We start from the raw sequence: 17,763 nt of genomic DNA, 5'->3' as shown, positions 1-17,763 counted from the left end.
AAAAATTGAAATAACTTGATGTACAAAGTATAATGTGTATTGCAGATACAAGTGCTTTTTAATGAGCATTACGCATGCACATACCTCTTTAAGTTTTAGAGCAAGCTCTGAGTAATGGCTGCTGTGTGTTGTTCCAGCCCGTGATGATGCCACTGCCTGCCATGGGAACGGGCAGCTCCTGGTTTATGTTGATTTTGTTTCAGCAGCTCAGCTGACAGAACCTTCCTTTCTTTGAGCAGCTCTGGCTAACGGTGGGGAAGACCTGATGGATTTGTTTTTGCAGTCTCAGTGGTTTTCTGTGTGTGTTCCATCTTTTACATACTTTTTATATCTCAGCTCTTAGTGATGTTGCAGTCACTTGACAAAAACCAATGTGCCTGCAGCCAGCACTGTACCCAGGAAGGCTCTGCCAGCAGACAGCCATGAGGTGTCAGCCTGGTGCACAGAGGAGCCAGGTTCATTTATTTAGGCTGAGATGTGCAAACCTTGGAAGAAATGGGGAAAGAAATGGAAGTTTGCAGAGACACACTGAAGAAGCAGATGTTCTGAGACATGACAATGGACATGGATGATTATTTCAGGAGTTTAACAGGAGAAAGTCAGGGAGAAAGAAACAAATCAAAGAAGGGAGTGCCTTCTCTGTGTGAATTGCTGAAGCCTGTCAGTCTTTATTGTGTCTGTGGCTGCAGTCAAGCTGCTGCCTGTTTTGGTGGTGGTGAGAAATTGCTGTGAAATACATCATCTTGCTCCACTGCCAAAACTTTACACTTCCATTTTTAACAGATTCTGTGTATCTGAGTCTGAACTGGCCACCTTATGGCAGGCAGTGCTGTGGAGGAAAACAAGCTCCCCTGGATGGTGACTCCTGCCTTCTGTGCTCAGGTGACAATCCTGTGAAGGTACCTGCTGTTCTCCATTGCCTCTGAACATGGCCCTGGTTGACTAAATCACTGTTGGACATCCAGTGTTCAGACCTCAGTGTAGGGCTGGATCTGAATTCATTTCTTAAAGCTCTAACAGCTGAAGGAAAGTTTTCAGGAAATGCCATATTGCTCCATTCTAACTTAAGAGGAAACCTCTGCCTTCCTCCTCTAAGCTTCCCTTAGGTACAGCACTCAGTACTCTGGTATGAAGTGTCTGGATTGCGTAAATAAGGAAGATGAGGATTTCTTCTTCTCCTCTAATGCCTCATCCTCAAAACCAACTTCCTGCATGGGCTTAAACTATCCCTTTTCCCATTTTCTCCTGGAAGAGTGGTGTGTCACAGAAGACTTGCATTTGCATCCAGCAAGAGAAATAAACTCAGTACTACTCCACTGCAGCGGCTTCATCCAGCAGTAATTCAACCCCAACCACTCACTAATCTTAATTTATAATGACCTAAAGTTGTGTGATTTGGAGTTAACTACAAAGGTGGTGAGAATTCGCTGTGGCTGATAGGACAGCCACATTAGGTAAGAGGGGATGAACATCAACAGGAGCACTGCTTTATAACCACTAAGTGTAGTGAATGGTATTTCCATGTATTTTGATCTCTTCCCAGCAGCTACCATACTCTGTATTCTTGAACTGCAAATTTTTGTTTCCAGTTGATCACTTGTCTTGGTGTGGCAAACTTGAAGATGGTTGAGAAATTCCCCTTTCCTTATGTCCTGTTGCCTCTGTGGTTTTTTTCAAGCTATTCCAGCGGTGTTTAAATATTACTTCACTGTGGAATTTGCTTTTAGGTCTAGGTGATTATTTGTATGTGTAACAATTATTTGCCTTATTATTTGCTTAATTAAAATCCAAAATGGGTAGGCATGGCTGACCAGCTTTCCATGGTTCTCAGACTAAGAGAACCAGGTTATGTTTTGCTCTTTGCTATCCAAGACTGGAGCTAGGAAAGTCCAGAGAAAGGAAAGATGGAGACCTAAGTTCATGTTTGTGAGAACCTGCGTTTGCAAACAGGTAGCTAAATGACTCCTAAAAAGTAAATTTAACCTGATAAAAGGGAAGGTTAACATCCATGACAAGCTAACAACTTGCTTTTGGTACATTGCTATAGCTGGAGCATTTGCTGTCCTGACAAGTCAAGGAGAAGGGATGTATGCAGTAATGCTGTCTCACTGATGGTGTTAACAGAAGCATCCCCTGACAGAGATGTACTTCACTGATGCATCAGTAATCCCTGTTTCTCACTGCAGTAACAAGAGAAATGGTGTAAAGCTGGGGGACAAGCAGGGCCAGTGCTCTTGAGGGGGTGGCAGCCTTCCTATCCCTGAAATGTGCTGTCCTGTGACACCCCCTGCTTGCCAGGTACTGCAGTACTGTTCGGCTCCTGACCCCAACTTCATCACTGCTGGGGGAAATCAGCTGCATACCCTTTAAGCAATTCAGGTACTTGTGATTTTCTTCTCTATGTGCATTTATGAGACATTAGGTGCTGGTCACCCACCAGAAATTCCCCTTCCAGCATCCAGTAATGGTAATTGTGACTCTGCTGTATTTATTTATTATTATTTATTATCTTTCCCTCTGCCACCTGTCCAATGAGACTTACATGGTAAAATAGCTGTGGCAGAGATCAAGAAGCATTTGGACAACGTTCTCAAGTACAAGGTGTGATTATTGTGGTGTCCTGTGCAGGGCTGGGAGATGGACTGGATGATCAATGTGGGTCCCCTCCAGTTCTGGATATTCAGTGGTTCTGTGACTGCTCTTGGTACTGTCGATTATAGAATCTGAATGTTTTGGGCTGGAAGGGACATTAAAGACAAGTATCAAGGATCTTGTTCAAACCCCCTGCCATGGACAGGAAGACCCTCCACTAGACCAGGTTGCTCAGAGCCCCATCCAGCCTGGCTTTGAACACTGCCAGGGATGGGGCAGCCACAGCCTCTCTGGGTGAACCTGTGCCCGTGCCTCACCACCCTCACAGAGAAGAATTCCTTCACAACAGCCAATCTCACTCTACCCTCTGTCAATTTGAATCCTTTTCCCCTTGTCCTGTCCCTTCATAGCCTTGTCCAAAGTCCCTCTCCAGCTCTCTTGTATCACCCTTTAGGTACTGGAAGGGGCTGTACGGTCTCCCTGGAGCCTTCCCTTCGGAGAACAGCTCTCAGCCTATCCCCACAGCAGAGGTGCTCCAGCCCTCAGCCATCGCCTCAGCGCTTCTCTTTGCTCCTCTCTTCCAGACAAAGACGACTTAGCTCGGATCCCGCCCGCGGCACTCGCGGCACCCAGAGCCGCGGCCGCGCCTGGCCCGGCGGAACGGGAGAGCGGCGGTGACATCTCGTCCCGGGGCGGTGACATCGCATCCCAGAGCGTTGCCGTCGCGTCCCGGGCGGAATCGCATCACAGAGCGGCGCGTTCCGCTTCCGGCGGCCGCGATGGTGGAGCAGGGAGGCGGCGGCGGCGCCATGAGCTTCCTCAAGCGCTTCCCGCCGCCAGCCGACGGCGTCCGCCACCAGCAGCCGGACACGGAGGCGCTGCTGGCGGGGCGCAGCCTGGGCTCCGGCACCCTCTACGTCGCCGAGAGGTGCGGGGGACACGCGGGGCTGGGACCCTCGGGGGCTGCCCGGGGTCGGGCTCGGTGAAGGGGCCGTGGTGTGGGGGAAGCCCTCAGGGGCTGCGAGGCTCTGCGGGGCGTCCCGCTGCTCCTGCTCGTTTTAAAGCAGGCGAGAGGGAGCAGCCCGGCCGGGGACTCGGCTGGCTGGGGCTTCAGGCCCGGGCTGGATGGGACTTGGAGCAACCTGGTCTAGTGGGAGGTGTCCCTGCCCGCGGCAGGGGCTTGGAACGAGATGGCGGTAAGGTTCCTTCCCACCCAAACCATTTTGTAAAATTCAGCTCCGTGGAGAAATGTGCACTTGCAGCCCAGAAAGCCAGTTGTATCCTGGGCCACAGCAAAAGCAGCGTGGCCAGCTGGGCAAGAGAGGAAATTCTGCCCCACTGCTTTTGTGAGACCATGCCTGGAGTGATGTATCCAGCACTGGATTCCCCAACATAAAAAGGACCTGGAAATCTTGGAGCAAGTCCATCAGACACAACAAAGTTGATAAGGGGACTGGAGCACCTCTTCCATGAAGACAGGCTGAGAAGTTTGGGGTTGTTCAGCCTAGAGAAGAGAAGGTTGTGTGGAGACCTCGTGGCAAGCTCCCAGTATCAGAAGGGGCCTGCAGGGAGGGCAAAGAGGGGCTCTTTGACAGGAACTGTAGTGATAGGACCAGGAGGAATGGCTTCAATCTGAAAAAGAGCACTAGATTGGCTATTAGGAGAAATTCTTTCCTGTGAGCAGGGTGAGACCCTGGCACAGGTTGCCTAGAGAAGCAGTGGATGTTCCATCCCTGGGAGTATTCAAGGCCAGGTTAGATGTGGCTCTGAGCATCCTGATGTAGTGGAAGGTGTCCTTGCCCAAGGCAGTGGATAGGAACTAGATGATCTTTCAGGTCTTTTCCAACCCAAACCATTCTATAATTAAAACAGTGGCAGCTCTCCTCTTTTGACAGGGGAGTAGATGGGGCTGTTGGGTTTCTGCTCTTAATAACTACTCTGGTTCTGTGAAGTCTGTCATGTTGCATTAATCATGTGGAGACTGTTCTTACTAGGCAGAAATCAGTCTGGTTTTTCTGGATGATGTTACCTGAGCTCTTTATGGTCTCCTTTCAATTTTCCCTGCATTGTATAGCTCAGGGAGACAGCTTGATGATTAAAACAATGTCATTTTCTTTAACCATGGAAAAGTACTCATAATATATTCTGTAATTGAAGAGCATTCTTGGAACAAAAGCATAATTTAAAATGTGCACTTTTAAAAACCTCAGACTAGGAAACTTTTATTAAATGGCCAATATTGTGGGAGCTTTTGTCCCACCTGAGCTTGCTAGTGCTGTGTTGGAGAGGAATCTCTCTGGAATTCTGTTCATTGTTTTATTTTGTTTGGTTACAGCTACCAGGACTTCTGTTTGTGGGGTATCTTCTCTGAGGACATGTAATGTTGAGTTTCCTTGTAAGTTGCTTTCGGTAGACTTTTGTGTGAGGCACGTGCAGGTCTGCCAGCTTCCTCTCCCTGTGTTTCGAGTGCACCACAGAGCTTTCACCAGAGTCACTTGTTGGGATGAACAGAGAAACACCTGTGTTTGCAGGAGTGCCGTGGGAGAGAACAGGGCATCCAGGGACAGAATGTGGCTGTTGATCCATGTAGTGACTCTTCACCAGCAGCTGTAAACATTGAGGACTGGATAGTTGAGGGCAGGAAATAAACTCCTTGCTCCCACTGTGCTAGCTCTTGCTCTCAGCCAGATTTTCCAATGCCAGGAGTTGTCTGTGAACTTCCCATTGGTTTTGTCCCACCACAAAAATTGTGAATGCTGAGTTTTACACATGGTGGAGGTCTTGATTACAGGCACCCCAATCTAGTTTGAGTTTTACACATATCTCAGTGTGTAGAAAAGTGTTGATTGTTCTGATGCAGGAGAGGCAGCATCCTGGTGGTGACAACCTGTATCTCTTGTCTCTTGGGGTGGTTAGGGGTGACAGTGAGAATGGGGAAAGCAGAGGCTATAGAAGAATATATGGGTATTCCTCCAGTCACAGAAGTTGTGACTGGAGGAATACCCATAACCAGGCAGTGCTGATCACAGAACTGGCTATTTTTCTACCTAGAGGCTATACCCACATCAGATCTATAATCCTCTAGGAATTATGACATGACTTGCCTTTCAGTATCCTCTTTGTCTTGGAAAACCACATTTAATAGCTTGAGTTACAAATCACACTCTGGAACCTCTGTAGTTGACTTTGGAAAGATAGATATCTGCAGGGAGGAGAAAACGGAGAGTCAGGGAGGACAATTCAGCATTTAGTACAAATGTGATAAAGCTGTGGTGGGTTTAGGGCTCTTAGCTTCCTTCACATTCTTTAGGCAGAGGTCTCTTTTACCTCAGCCATCAGTTAATGCTCTTGCAAAGTCCTGTTCTGGCAGGTCCAGGACCGTGTGTGCCGCAGAGTGGGCTAAGTGCCTTGTCCGCGATTACTCACATTTTGGGTTTGGTTTGCTTTTCTGCAGGCTTAAATCCAATACTGTGAATTCCTCTGTCAGTTTCTAACTTTCCTTTTTTTTCCTCCCTCGTTAGTCGCCTGTCTTGGCTGGACAGCTCTGGAGTTGGCTTCTCCTTGGATTACCCCACCATAAGTTTGCATGCTGTCTCCAGGGACCTGAGCGCCTATCCAAGGGAGCACCTGTACGTCATGGTGAACGCCAAGTTCGAAGGTAAGGAGTGTTGCTTGCTGCTCCCACGTGGTCCTGAGTGACAGTATTTCCTCCTCTGCAGGAGGAAGTGTTGATTTTAAGTAATTGTTTGTATTTTCTTTTTTATTTTCCTGAAGGATAGTCATTGTAGAAATATTACATTTGTTTAGAGTCACTTCTTTGCAGTTCTGCTCTCAGCTTGTGGCTGTGTACACTGGAGCTGCTGAGAATCAGTTCTCTGCCCTCTTACACTGTTTTAAACAATTTAGTTCCTCTGCCAGTCTCCCTGTGATTCCATCTTGAGTATGCTTTTTTCTTTATTGAATTTATGGTAATGTTGCTGCCCTCTCCAGGCTTGATGAATTCCTGCTGTTTCACAGCCAGGGAACTTTTCATTCATTTTCTCCTACAGCTTGGTTAAATACAAACAAGAAAAGGCAATAGGTCATGTTACCAGGCTTTAATGAATCTTTGTAGATGGCCCACAAAACATACCTTTTTGACCATTTTTGCTTTGATGTAGAGAAAGTGAGCTTTCTGTTTCATTGTTTGTATGAAAATTGTGTATATATATATATAGATAGATAGATATAGATATTTTTCTTCCAGCAGACCTGTTAATATTTTAAGTGTGTCAGAAACTGCCATCAAACTGGAAATTAAATGTGTGTTAGGTCCTGAGCAGGTCTCCTTTACCCTTCATGCCTACTGGTCATCATAGCTAAAGGTTAAATCTGGCAATTTTTTTTTTTTTTTCTAATGTATCCAGGAAGTAATGACAAGACACTGAGGAGATGGAGTTGCTTTTAAGCTATTAGTGCATTATTTCCTTCTCTTATGTTATCAATGTTCTCTGTTCTCAGCCTATCTCTACAAATAATAAGAGGACATTTGCATTTGCCTCTTTGTTCTTCTTTCTCATTTTCCTTTAACTGTGGTTATTTGGAAGTAAAAAGAGCCTCATCTGAAGAAAGATACTGTTTGTAGCTTTTAATTCATTCTGATTATGGCATTAAAAAATATGGATATCCTATGAAAGCCTTTATCTAGAAATCCTTAATAGATTGATTTTTTAATGGGTATTTTTTGTGGGTATATTTTTTGATATATCAACTCTGCCTACAGTAAATCTTCCACAGCAGTTAAGTTTTACTTTTCAAAGTCTAGCTCTGGCCTGCAATTTTAACTGCTGAATAGTGTTAAACCTTTCCACTTAGTTGGCTTCAGGAGTCTTCATTTGCAGTTGTGCAGGGTACATTGCGTTCTTCCTCTCAAAGTTTTGCGTGTGCTCTCTGTGTGTTTGTGCCTTGTCCTCACCCCTTTTTTAGAAAAAGGCACTCAGAGGTTGACTGCATTGAAAACAAAGAGCTGGACTCAGCAGTAACAAGCTGTGCCTGTGGGGGTCAGTTGGAAAAGAACTGGGTAGCTTCCTTGCACACTTCATTTTTGGGGCAGCTGGCTGGCAGCTTCTTGGCATCTTCATATTCTTGGTGGTGCCAGTTTTGTGTGTGTGATTTTGAGTGGTGCCACTCTCAGTGGCACAGCCTCTTCTCCTGTAGAAAATAATTGTGCATTTCTGAGGCTGTCAGTGCAGTGTCCCCTGCCCCAAAATGAGGATCTGCACCCATTTTTGTGGAGTTTTTATTCACAGAAATAATGATGCTTATTTATTCATGTACATGGCATACAGAAGTCAGGAAGCACTGGAGCTGTAACTAGTTCTGGGTGTACTTTGTATTTCTGATATCTTCCTGGCTGACTAGGAATGCTGGAAGTGGAGCAGAGATCCTCTGCATATCTCAGAGTCCCCTGTGAAGGGCCATGCTGGAAGCTAGCGGATTTTGTGACAGTAATGTTAAGGATCCATAAAAAAAAATACATGTGATTTAAAAAATGATAACAGGGAGTTTTGAGCATTGTTGTTTGTAATAAGAATCAGGCAATTTTCCCTGAAATACTTGAGTACATTGTGTGACCAGTACAGAAATCTTTACTCCTAAAGTTATAAACAGAGAAGATTTCACATGTGTTGCAAGTGTTGTTGAGGTGTTCTGAGAGGGCCTCATAAGTCCATGTGGGCCTTGGAGTGTCACGGGGGTTTTTGGGAGAGAAGAGTGGAGGTTTTGTGCCTCTCCTAGGTTGTGTCTGATTTGATGATGTGTGCCTGAAAGAATAAACAAATGTGATTTATTTATTTATTTATTTATTTAACAAAATAAACATGCTTCTTCTAAATCTTTCAATTTCTTAAAGAGGAGACAAAAGAGGCTCCCATGACTGAAGGGGAGGGGGATGACAGCGATGATGACGTCGAACCAATTGCGGAATTCAGATTTGTACCTAGCGACAAATCAGCCTGTAAGTGCGAATGGGAGCTGTGTTTTACTTCCAAGTCCTGGTTATATGTGGGAGGCACTTTGGTGCAGAGGTGTAAATACCATGATCCTTCAGTGTCCTTCTCTAGTGACTTGATTCCCGTTTGCTGGAAAGAATAAAGCAAGTTGGTTTATGTGGCTTGAAAAATGGATTCTTTCATGCAGCTGCTTCCCAAGGAGAATTCCAGTGCTTTAAAATAGAAACTGTTGAGGATAAATACATCATGTGCATAATCTCAGTTGTATACATTTGCAGAGAATATGTATGGGAAATGTCTTTTTAATTACAAATTCAGCGATATTTGAGTCAGTGACAATTTCATTAGAAATATTCCAATGCCCTGGCACTACTACTGGAAAGCTGATATATCCTGTGGTTATGACAGTGGAGCTTACAGTTGGATTCAAGTTTTAGGAATCTGATGGACAAGATGCTGCAAGTTTTCCTGCAGTAGGTAACCATAGACATAACAGTCCAGACATAAACCTTTATCATCAATAAAATAATGCAAAAGTGTTGTTATGAGCTGAAGTACCAGGCTGGATCATTGAAACCTAATTTGTTTCTTACATGTCTTCTGGCCTGTTGGATGATGTTTTCAAATACAAATTCAATTGTGGCTCTGCTAAAGGAGTATTCTGACTCCCTCTGATCAGTCAGAGGGGGTTTCTTGTGTGTTGCTTTGGGGTGTTGATGAAGGTTTGTGTTCACTTGTGTTCCTGCAGTGGAAGCCATGTTCTCTGCAATGTGTGAGTGCCAGGCCCTGCACCCAGACCCGGAGGATGAGGACTCAGACAACGATTATGAAGGGGACGAGTACGATGTTGAGGCCCGCGGTTGGTAACAGTTGCTTCTTTTGAAATACCTGCCAGCACTTGGATACCTGGTATCTGTCATAATTGTTTATTACTCATTTTGCCTGAACATCCCTTTTGTCACAGGCACAGTGTAGAAATTCATAAATCTGCAGAAAACCTGTCATTCCTGTCGCAAATGACAGGAATTCAGCAAAAGCATTGTTCTGGCTCTCCAAAGCCCACAGACACAAAGAGCAGCCTTTGCTCTTCCCAGTGGCTGTGCTGGCCCAGGTTCAACGCCTGTGCTGCTTTGTGGTCAGTTCACGTTGCTGTGTGTATTGTTTACCTCATGTAAGCAGCTTTTTAATCTGTCAATTAATCTGAACATAACTTGCCCAGGTGATCCCCTATTCCTCCACTTCTGCATGTTTCTGGCTCCTAAACTTGAGTCTGCTAAACATAAACTTGTTTTTGCAGAGCTAGAACAAGGTGACATCCCAAGCTTTTACACATACGAAGAGGGATTGTCACATTTAACTGCGGAAGGGCAGGCCACGCTGGAGAGGTTAGAAGGCATGTTGGCCCAGTCTGTCAGCACCCAGTACAACATGGCTGGAGTGAGAACAGAGGACTCCATAAGGGAGTTTGAAGGTAAGACATGATTTTGTTTTACTGAACAATGTCTTCATCAGTGACACAGCCAGTGGGATCAAGTGCACCTTTAGCAAGTTTGCAAACACCAAGCTGAGGGGTGTGGTTGACACTCCAGAAGGATGGGATACCATCCAGAGGGTCCTGAACAAACCTAAGGAGTGGATCCATGGGAACCTCATGAGGTTCAACAAGGCCAAGTGCAAGGTGCTGCACCTGGGTTGGAGCATCTCCCATTATCAACACAAACTGGGAGAGGAAGGGATTTAAGAGCAGCCCTGCCAAAAAGGACCTGGGGATGCTAGTGGATGAAAAAATTTCACCTAACCTGGCAATGTGCACTCACAGCCCAGAACACCAGTCATGTTCTAGGCTGTAGCCAAAGCAGCATGGCCAGCAGGGCGAGGGAGGGCAATCTATTCCTCTGCTCCACTCTGAGGAGATCCCACCTAGAGTGCTGCATCCACCTCTGGGGTCCTCAGTGTAATAGGATAGGGACCTACTGCAGTGAGTCCAGAGGAGGTCATGAAGATGATCAGGAGTCTGGAGCACCTCTGCGATGGAAACAGGCTGAGATAGTTGGGGTGTTCAGCCTGGAAAAGACAAGGCTCTGGGGAGCCCTTACCTGAGGCCTTTCAGTACTAAGGAATAATAATTCCTTATTCTTATTCTTATTCCTTATTCTTATTCTTCCAGTATAGAATAGAATAGACTTTTTTGTAAGGCTGGTTGTTGCAGGACAGGAGGGAATGTCTTCAAACCAAAGGAGGTGAGACTCACATGGATAAAAAGAGAGATTTTTTTACCATGGGGGTGGTGAGCTGTGGATGCCCCATCCCTGGAAGTGTTCAAGACCAGGCTGGATGGGGCTTTGAGCAACCTGGTCTAGTGGGAGGTGCCCATGGCTGCAAGATCCCTTCCAACCCAAACCATTCTGTGGTTCTATGATATGAAAGCGGTGGCTCCAGTTTGGCTAATCCAGAAAGCTGGACTGAGCAAGTGCAATGCTATGGGTGATACCTCCCTGCAGAAGGTGAGGGATCACCCACATGCCTGTGGCCCTGTGGGCACCATGTTGCCTGCTGTGGATTGAGGGCTGCTCTGTTAAAGAGTGAGCACTTCAGAGTTAAGAACACTTGATTCCTGGTAGGATTTCCTGGAGCAGTGGTAAAGTGAAGCTGATTTAGGATTAAAAAAAATTTAACAGTCTACACCACGGTTAGGAAGCAGTTTCTACTGTAAATGAGTTGTAGGGTTTTTTTTGGGTTTAGATTTGAGTTTTTTTTAATACCCTAAATTATAAGTTAACAGTTATCTTGACAGAGCTCAGGGTGAATGCTGAAACATTCAAACACACTGAAACAGAATTATTTAAAAAGATCTATTTTTCTGAAGGGTGTTGTCTCTTAATTCTTTTGATTGTTCAAGTGTGTATTTAAGGAGTAAAATTTTGTTTTTGTTGGGGGAAAGCCACCTGATTTCTCAGACTGTTTTCTCTGTGTGCTGTTTTCACTAGAGCAATATACTATCTGGGAGAAGAATAGGGAAGTAGTTTTGTAGCATTGCTTCTTTTTTTTTTATATATAAATTGCAGTGCTTTTTATATGCCCTCATGGTTTTGAAAGATGGAAAATGATCCAGCAGTTGTGGATTTCTAGAAAATAGTAACTAATTTGTTCTCATCCACAGGGATAGGTTTTTATTCTTACTTGTTTTGTCAGTTGTTTTCAGGTTTTCTTTGTTCTGCAGTTTTGAATAAATTCATGTAAAGACAACCATAGGTGATAGGCTCCCGTTTCAGCAGTGCCCTTTGTTTGAAAATTTAGTCAGGTTTCTGAATTCCTAAATTCCAGAAATGAATATAAATTGAACAGCTAGTATGTCACATGTCTCAGAGTCATCTTTATCAGTTTTGCTTACTTTTCTAATCTTACCTGCTACAGTTCTGCTGCTTGGTTGCTGCAGTTATAAATATCCCCAGGGCTGCTCAGAGTTACTTTATTTTTTGACATTGTAGCATAGGGCAATCTTCCAGTTGTTTCAGAAGAGGATACAGCCTCTTTCTTCTAGAATAAAGTTATTCAAAGGAATCCTGACATTTGTTACACCAAAACTTCATTTACATCATGAAATTTTAATTATTTTTCAGTGTTTAAGTCTTTTAATAAGAGACACTGAATTTTAAACACTGGGTGAGATAAACACTCTAGGAAGCATTGACATCTGTAAATGACTGACCAACAATGCTGCAGCAGTGAGTTCATCAGCATTTCCTTAGGCTGCTTGCAGAAGTTCAGTGAAGGGGTTTTCTGTCCTGGCCACCTCTTGTCAGCAGAGGGCATCCGCTCTCTTTCCCGTGAAAACGTCATCCCTCATCCGCTTGTTTACGGTGTGCTGGCTGTTTTTTTCAGATGGGATGGAGGTAGACATAGCACCAGTAGTTGCCGGGCAGTTTGAAGATGCTGAAGTCGATCACTGAGGAGGACAGATGCTGCTGTAAGTTCTGACTTCTCACAGAATGCTTTTCAGTCTGGCAGAGCCTTCCCTCTCTGGAATTTGTGTAGTGTATGTGATCCTACAGAAGTGTCTCATGATGTCAGGATGACAGTGATATAGAAGAAGGAGAAGGGAGCTGTAGTTATCACAAATGTAGAAAGATGTTTAATGATCTGTGCCAAAATGCCTTTTGGCATAAACCATTACCCTGCAGAGGCAACCTGCATGGATGTGCCTGTGTGGAAGACAGGTCAGCTTTTTAGATTGAAGAATTGTCTGATCTCAAAGGCTCTTGGATGCTGATATATGAACACTGGAGGCGTCCCTGGGAAGATACTGTCTTTAGTGTCTGTTGTTTTGCCCTTGGTTTGTAGGATTTCCCTGGCTGTTCCAGGGTGCAGGACACCTCACAGCACTCCAAGTCCATCTCTTTCTTCATTATAAGCAGAGTAGGAACAGTTCCTGGTAAAGTTACTGAGCTATCTGGATGGGGTTGCTCTCTGAAGTGAACAGCTAAGAGACAACACCCTGCTCAGGTGGATGTGCCAGTGTGATCCCTTGTCTTCCATCACCTGTGCTTGCTCTTCTCCTCTTAGTAGCTTTACAAGATGTGCCAGTGGTTCCTCTCTGGTGCTGGGAGGGAGAGTTAGAGCGGCTTTTTCTGGGACTGTAGAGATGCACAGGCACAGTGGGGTTGTGATGCCATCCTTGCTTCAGCAGTACTCAGTCTGTATGTGCTGCTCAAGTGGTGCTGTGTTGTCCTAGTTCTTCAGCCTATCTCAGAAGGGAGACTGACAGCTCCTACCTTAAAGTGAATGTCCAGCTATCCCACTTGAAATGCTGGAAAGAGCAGCTGTGGAGCAGACAGCCAAAAGCTCAGGGGAGGAAGGAGGAAAGGGACACAAAAAGGAGTGTGACGCACTGAAAGAAAAGTGGGAAAGTGGTTGATTAGGGATTACAGTGTCACAAAGAAAGAGGCTGCAGTACCCAAGGAGGGCTGTTGTGGAGGGGTGCTGCATACCTGCATTCCTCCTCTGTTGCTTATTTTTCGTTTCTGCTGCAGTTCTGAAAGTCTCAGAGTAGTCTTGTGTTCTCTTACTGACCTCCACCACTGCCACTGCTCCTGAGTTGGTATTTATTGTCCAATGTAGAGCTCAAACTTCCATAGTCACATTTCTACCCTAGGAAGGACTTTGCAGAACAGAGAGGAGTTCTTAAAAAAAAAGATTAGATACTGGTTGCCCTGCCATTGGCAGGTCCACCAGTTTGGTAAAGGACACACTTAAAAATCAGAGAAAAGCCTTTAGCTGTAGATCAGGTGCTTCTTAGTTAGTGAATGAAAATTTAGACTGATGACTCCAAGATTGCTTCAGTCAATGGTTTATTAAAAAAAATCATGCTGTTGAAAAATTCAAATTTGAATTTATCTATTATCTATCTGCTTTATCTATTATCCCAGTTAAAATTTAACTGGATTAAGGAGAGTTAGTAGCTGATAGCAGATCTCTAAGAAGCCTGAAAGTGCTGGTGGAAGTGTTGTAGGCTGCTCTTCTAGAAAAGGACAGAATACAACCAGTAAGAAGTAGTGTTGGTTAGTGGAATTGTTACTCTGCCTTCGTGGTACAGCATGTGGCTGTGGGAGATGAATGCTGTGAGAGGTGACATCCTGGAGAGGATTTCCTCCTGTGCTTCTGCTTATGCTGATCACAGCTGAGGGGCTGTGACCTACATGTGCATGTCAGGTGCTGCAGTGACATCACTCCAGGTTGCAGTTTGGGATGGCCCTTTTTAGAGTAACCACCAGCCTGAGTGTGTATATGTAATCTAAGGAAGTTTAGAAATTTAGGATCTAAGGCAGGAGCAAGGAACTGAAGGTAGAAAGTGACAAGGACAGTTTTTGGAGGTCTCTGCTAATCGCCCTGCTCAGAGGGTGACTTGCCTCTACACTCTGTATATAGGGGTGGAGAGGGAGCATGCTGTGATCCTGTGGGTACTCCATGGAGCAGCTTGGCCCTTTTAACCTCCTTAACTGCAAAATGATCTACAAGGAACATCTTGTTGGTGATCCCTTAGAGAGCAGTGTGCTGCCCTGCCTCCCAAACAAAGCCCTTGTGTGGTGCTCATGTTGCATGCCACCCAAATGAGATGTGACAGTCTCCTGCTGAAGCTCCTGGAGACTTGCTGGCAGTTGGTGCAGGATATTTCCAGTGTTCCTGCAATAAGTGGTGTTTTGTCTGTGGGATCACGAGGCTGCAGCAATTGTTTTGAAGCAACTGGTGTGTCTGCATGTGGGTGCAGCAGGGTCTGCCAGGCCACCCTGGTGCCCGCTGTGAGCACATGCTGTCCTTAGCTGACCTGAGTTAGAGCTGCTGCCAAAGGCAAAAATGCTCAGCCCTTCTGAAAATTCAGGGCCTTGTGGTAAAGTGCTGTCCTCTGACTGCAACCAACAGAAAGCTACTACTCTATGCTGCTTAATAACCTTTTATTGTAATGCCAATTATGTAAACTTGGGTGTCTTGTGTCTTTCAGATTCCTCTTGTGGCACTTCCAGAATAAGCTGTAAAACCGAAGGCATTGCAGTGACTATCGGGAGTTAACCTTTCTTTTAATGACCTAAGTTTAGACATCTAGGTCTATAAATACTTGTAGAGATGTTTAAAACAGGGTTTGACATTTGTGACCACTATGGGGTTATTTAAAAAAAAAACAAAATAAACAAAAACAATAAAACCTCTTGCATCTAACACTTGAATGGGGCTAATCAGGGGTCATTTTACAGAATCAGAAAATGATTTGGGTTGGATCAGACCTTAGAGATCGTCTGGTTCCAGCCCCACCTGCCATGGGCATGGATGCCATTGAGTAGATCAGGTTGCTCAGGACCCCATCCTAACCTGGCTGTGAAAACTTCCAGGAATGGGGCAGCCACAGTCTCCCTGATGAAACTCTTTGGCCTTTTAAAGAAGCCTTTGTAGGAATTCTAGGACTTCAGAAATAAAACTGTAAGTGCAACAGAATTTTAGATGGTCCTAGAATTTTCCATATTTTTTTACCTGTCATTGACTCTGGAGTAGAAATGAGAATAGAAATGTTATGACTAAAAGGAAATTGGGTTGGCCAAGGATCAAAAGAAGAGCTAAATTAAAACCCCCTCAAGTAACTGGCTTTACCATTTCAGTGCTATCCCTTTCATTTCTCTGAGAGCTGAGCTTGGGTGGTAGAGGAGATGGAATAAAGTCTGTAAGGTCTGGACAAAGAGAACTGTTTTGTGTCTTTGTATTAAATGTTAACATTGTTAAATAAACTAAGATTTTTGTATCTCACAACCAGATCACTGTTGCAGTTCTCCCTCCTTTACTTCAGCACGCATCTTGAGCCCTTGAGTTTCAGAACTCTCTTCTGTAACAAAAAATCTTCAGTGAAGCCAAAGCCATTTTCATCATTTACCTGGATGTGAGGATAAAAGGGCAGAGCATTTGCAGGGTATGCCTGTGACAGAGTTAGCCAGACACATCCCAAACTTAGGAACCCAGCTTTAGTTTGCCAAGATGTTGGTCCTGCTGGAGCTATCCCTATTTCGCCTCTCTGTGAGAAAATTGGAAAATTTCTCTGTTGGAAAATATCAGGAAATTCAGGTTGTTCCTCTCTTCCCCCAGTATTGAAATGAAAGTCTGGACCAAATTTCATTTTCTTTTGCTTTGAAGTTGACCTGTCATATTTTGGGGAGGGGGTGGTGGTGAGGTATTGCTGTGTTGGTATATGAGCAGTTTACTAGCCCTATACTCTGCTTACACATTAGGATGTGATTTGGTTCCAAGATACATGCTAATTATACCCACTCTTTGTTGAATATTCGTTAGGAATGCCAGTCAAATTAAGGATGCCTTAACAGTGCTGTAAACCACTCATGTAGTGGTTCAGCATGATACATTCAGCATTTTATGCAACAAGACAGTCTACAGGAATGTCTTTACCAGCTCCTTTGTATACATACAAACATATTCATGTGAGTGTGTGCATGTTATTGTTAGGGATTCAGAGTTACAAAGGAGGATACGGAGTTGATTTTTGCACTGGTGTTTGGAGAATCTTGGCATGGTGAGATGACTTTGGGACAGGTAAAACTCTTATCGGCACCATAATTGAGGCAAAAGGCTCATTGAATTCCACATCACCATCCACTGTTGAAGCAGACTGGTTGGGGTTTTTTGGTGTGTGAAAATCTGAGTGGGGATGTGGTGTGTCTGTTGTTTTCCACATTAAATGGCAGCCTTTTACCTACCCTGGCAGATGGGTAAAGTTAACTCCAGGGCAGACGGACTGTTCCCAGTTCCTCTCAGCACTCTCACTACATCCAGGAGAATTTGTGTTGTACTAATGTGCATCTCCAGGAGCATCTTGTAATGCTTTCCAGTCAAATCAATGGAGCAAGATTAATTGAGATGAGGTGGAAACAAACCTGGATGAATGCTGAAGGTAGCATTGAGAAGTGTCTTGTGTGGATTGACAAGTATTGTTTTCAATAAAACTTTGTATTTAGGCTGTGTATATGTGTTCTGGATTTCATAAGCATTTGTTAGCTCAAATGTAAAATATTCCTTTTTGCCTGCATTACCAAAACCAGTTAAATTCTTCAGTTCCGAGCTTAGGTTTATTTTTCATTATTTCTGCTACTTTTGTTGGGGTTTTTTTGTATTAATTTAGTGTATTTAAGGCTTGTCTAATTCCTAGTGATTTAAAAAAAATATATTCTAGTGCCTGTAAATACAGCAACTACTTGTAAATAACTCAACTTTGTACCAATTTCTTTTAAACTATATATTGTACCAAAATAAACAAGGCAGACAAGAAGTCGGATCTGATTTGATCTCTTCACTTTATGGACTTTGCTTATGCAGGCCATCAAAAATGATGTGGAAGTAGGGCCTCTAATCTAACAAATTTTGGCTGCCTGTAGGTTTGTATATCTGTTTTTCTCTTTTGTCTTTTTTTATGCTCTTTGAGGTTTATTTTTGAGACCTTTATCCTGTGGGCTCCATGGCTTCACAGGAGACATTAAGCCCTTGAGTTTCAGACAGGAGACATCAAATCATTCAGATTTTGAAAGACTTGTTTTCCTAAAAAATGAGGTGAAAAAGTGGGGGAAAAAGTTATTAGGTATGGATCACTTTAAAAGGAGGTAAAAGAGATAAAAAGCAGTAAAGCAAGAAAGGG

At 44.1% G+C, this 17,763-nt stretch overlaps 1 protein-coding gene across 1 annotated transcript; it reads left to right on the top strand.

Annotated features, from left to right (window-relative positions):
- The first annotated feature begins 3,303 nt into the window (after positions 1-3,303).
- Positions 3,304-15,880, top strand: CLNS1A (chloride nucleotide-sensitive channel 1A). The gene is made up of 7 exons (XM_050975416.1): positions 3,304-3,520; positions 6,114-6,250; positions 8,483-8,587; positions 9,331-9,441; positions 9,880-10,053; positions 12,465-12,549; positions 15,079-15,880. Exons 1-6 carry the CDS (start codon positions 3,372-3,374, stop codon positions 12,530-12,532), a joined length of 744 nt encoding a protein of 247 aa, XP_050831373.1. The 5' UTR covers positions 3,304-3,371; the 3' UTR covers positions 12,533-12,549; positions 15,079-15,880.
- The last annotated feature ends 1,883 nt before the right edge of the window (positions 15,881-17,763 follow it).

Source organism: Serinus canaria, chromosome 1 (genome assembly GCF_022539315.1).
Source record: "Serinus canaria isolate serCan28SL12 chromosome 1, serCan2020, whole genome shotgun sequence".
Taxonomy (NCBI): domain Eukaryota; kingdom Metazoa; phylum Chordata; class Aves; order Passeriformes; family Fringillidae; genus Serinus; species Serinus canaria.
This window is presented reverse-complemented; position numbering and strand designations above follow the sequence as displayed.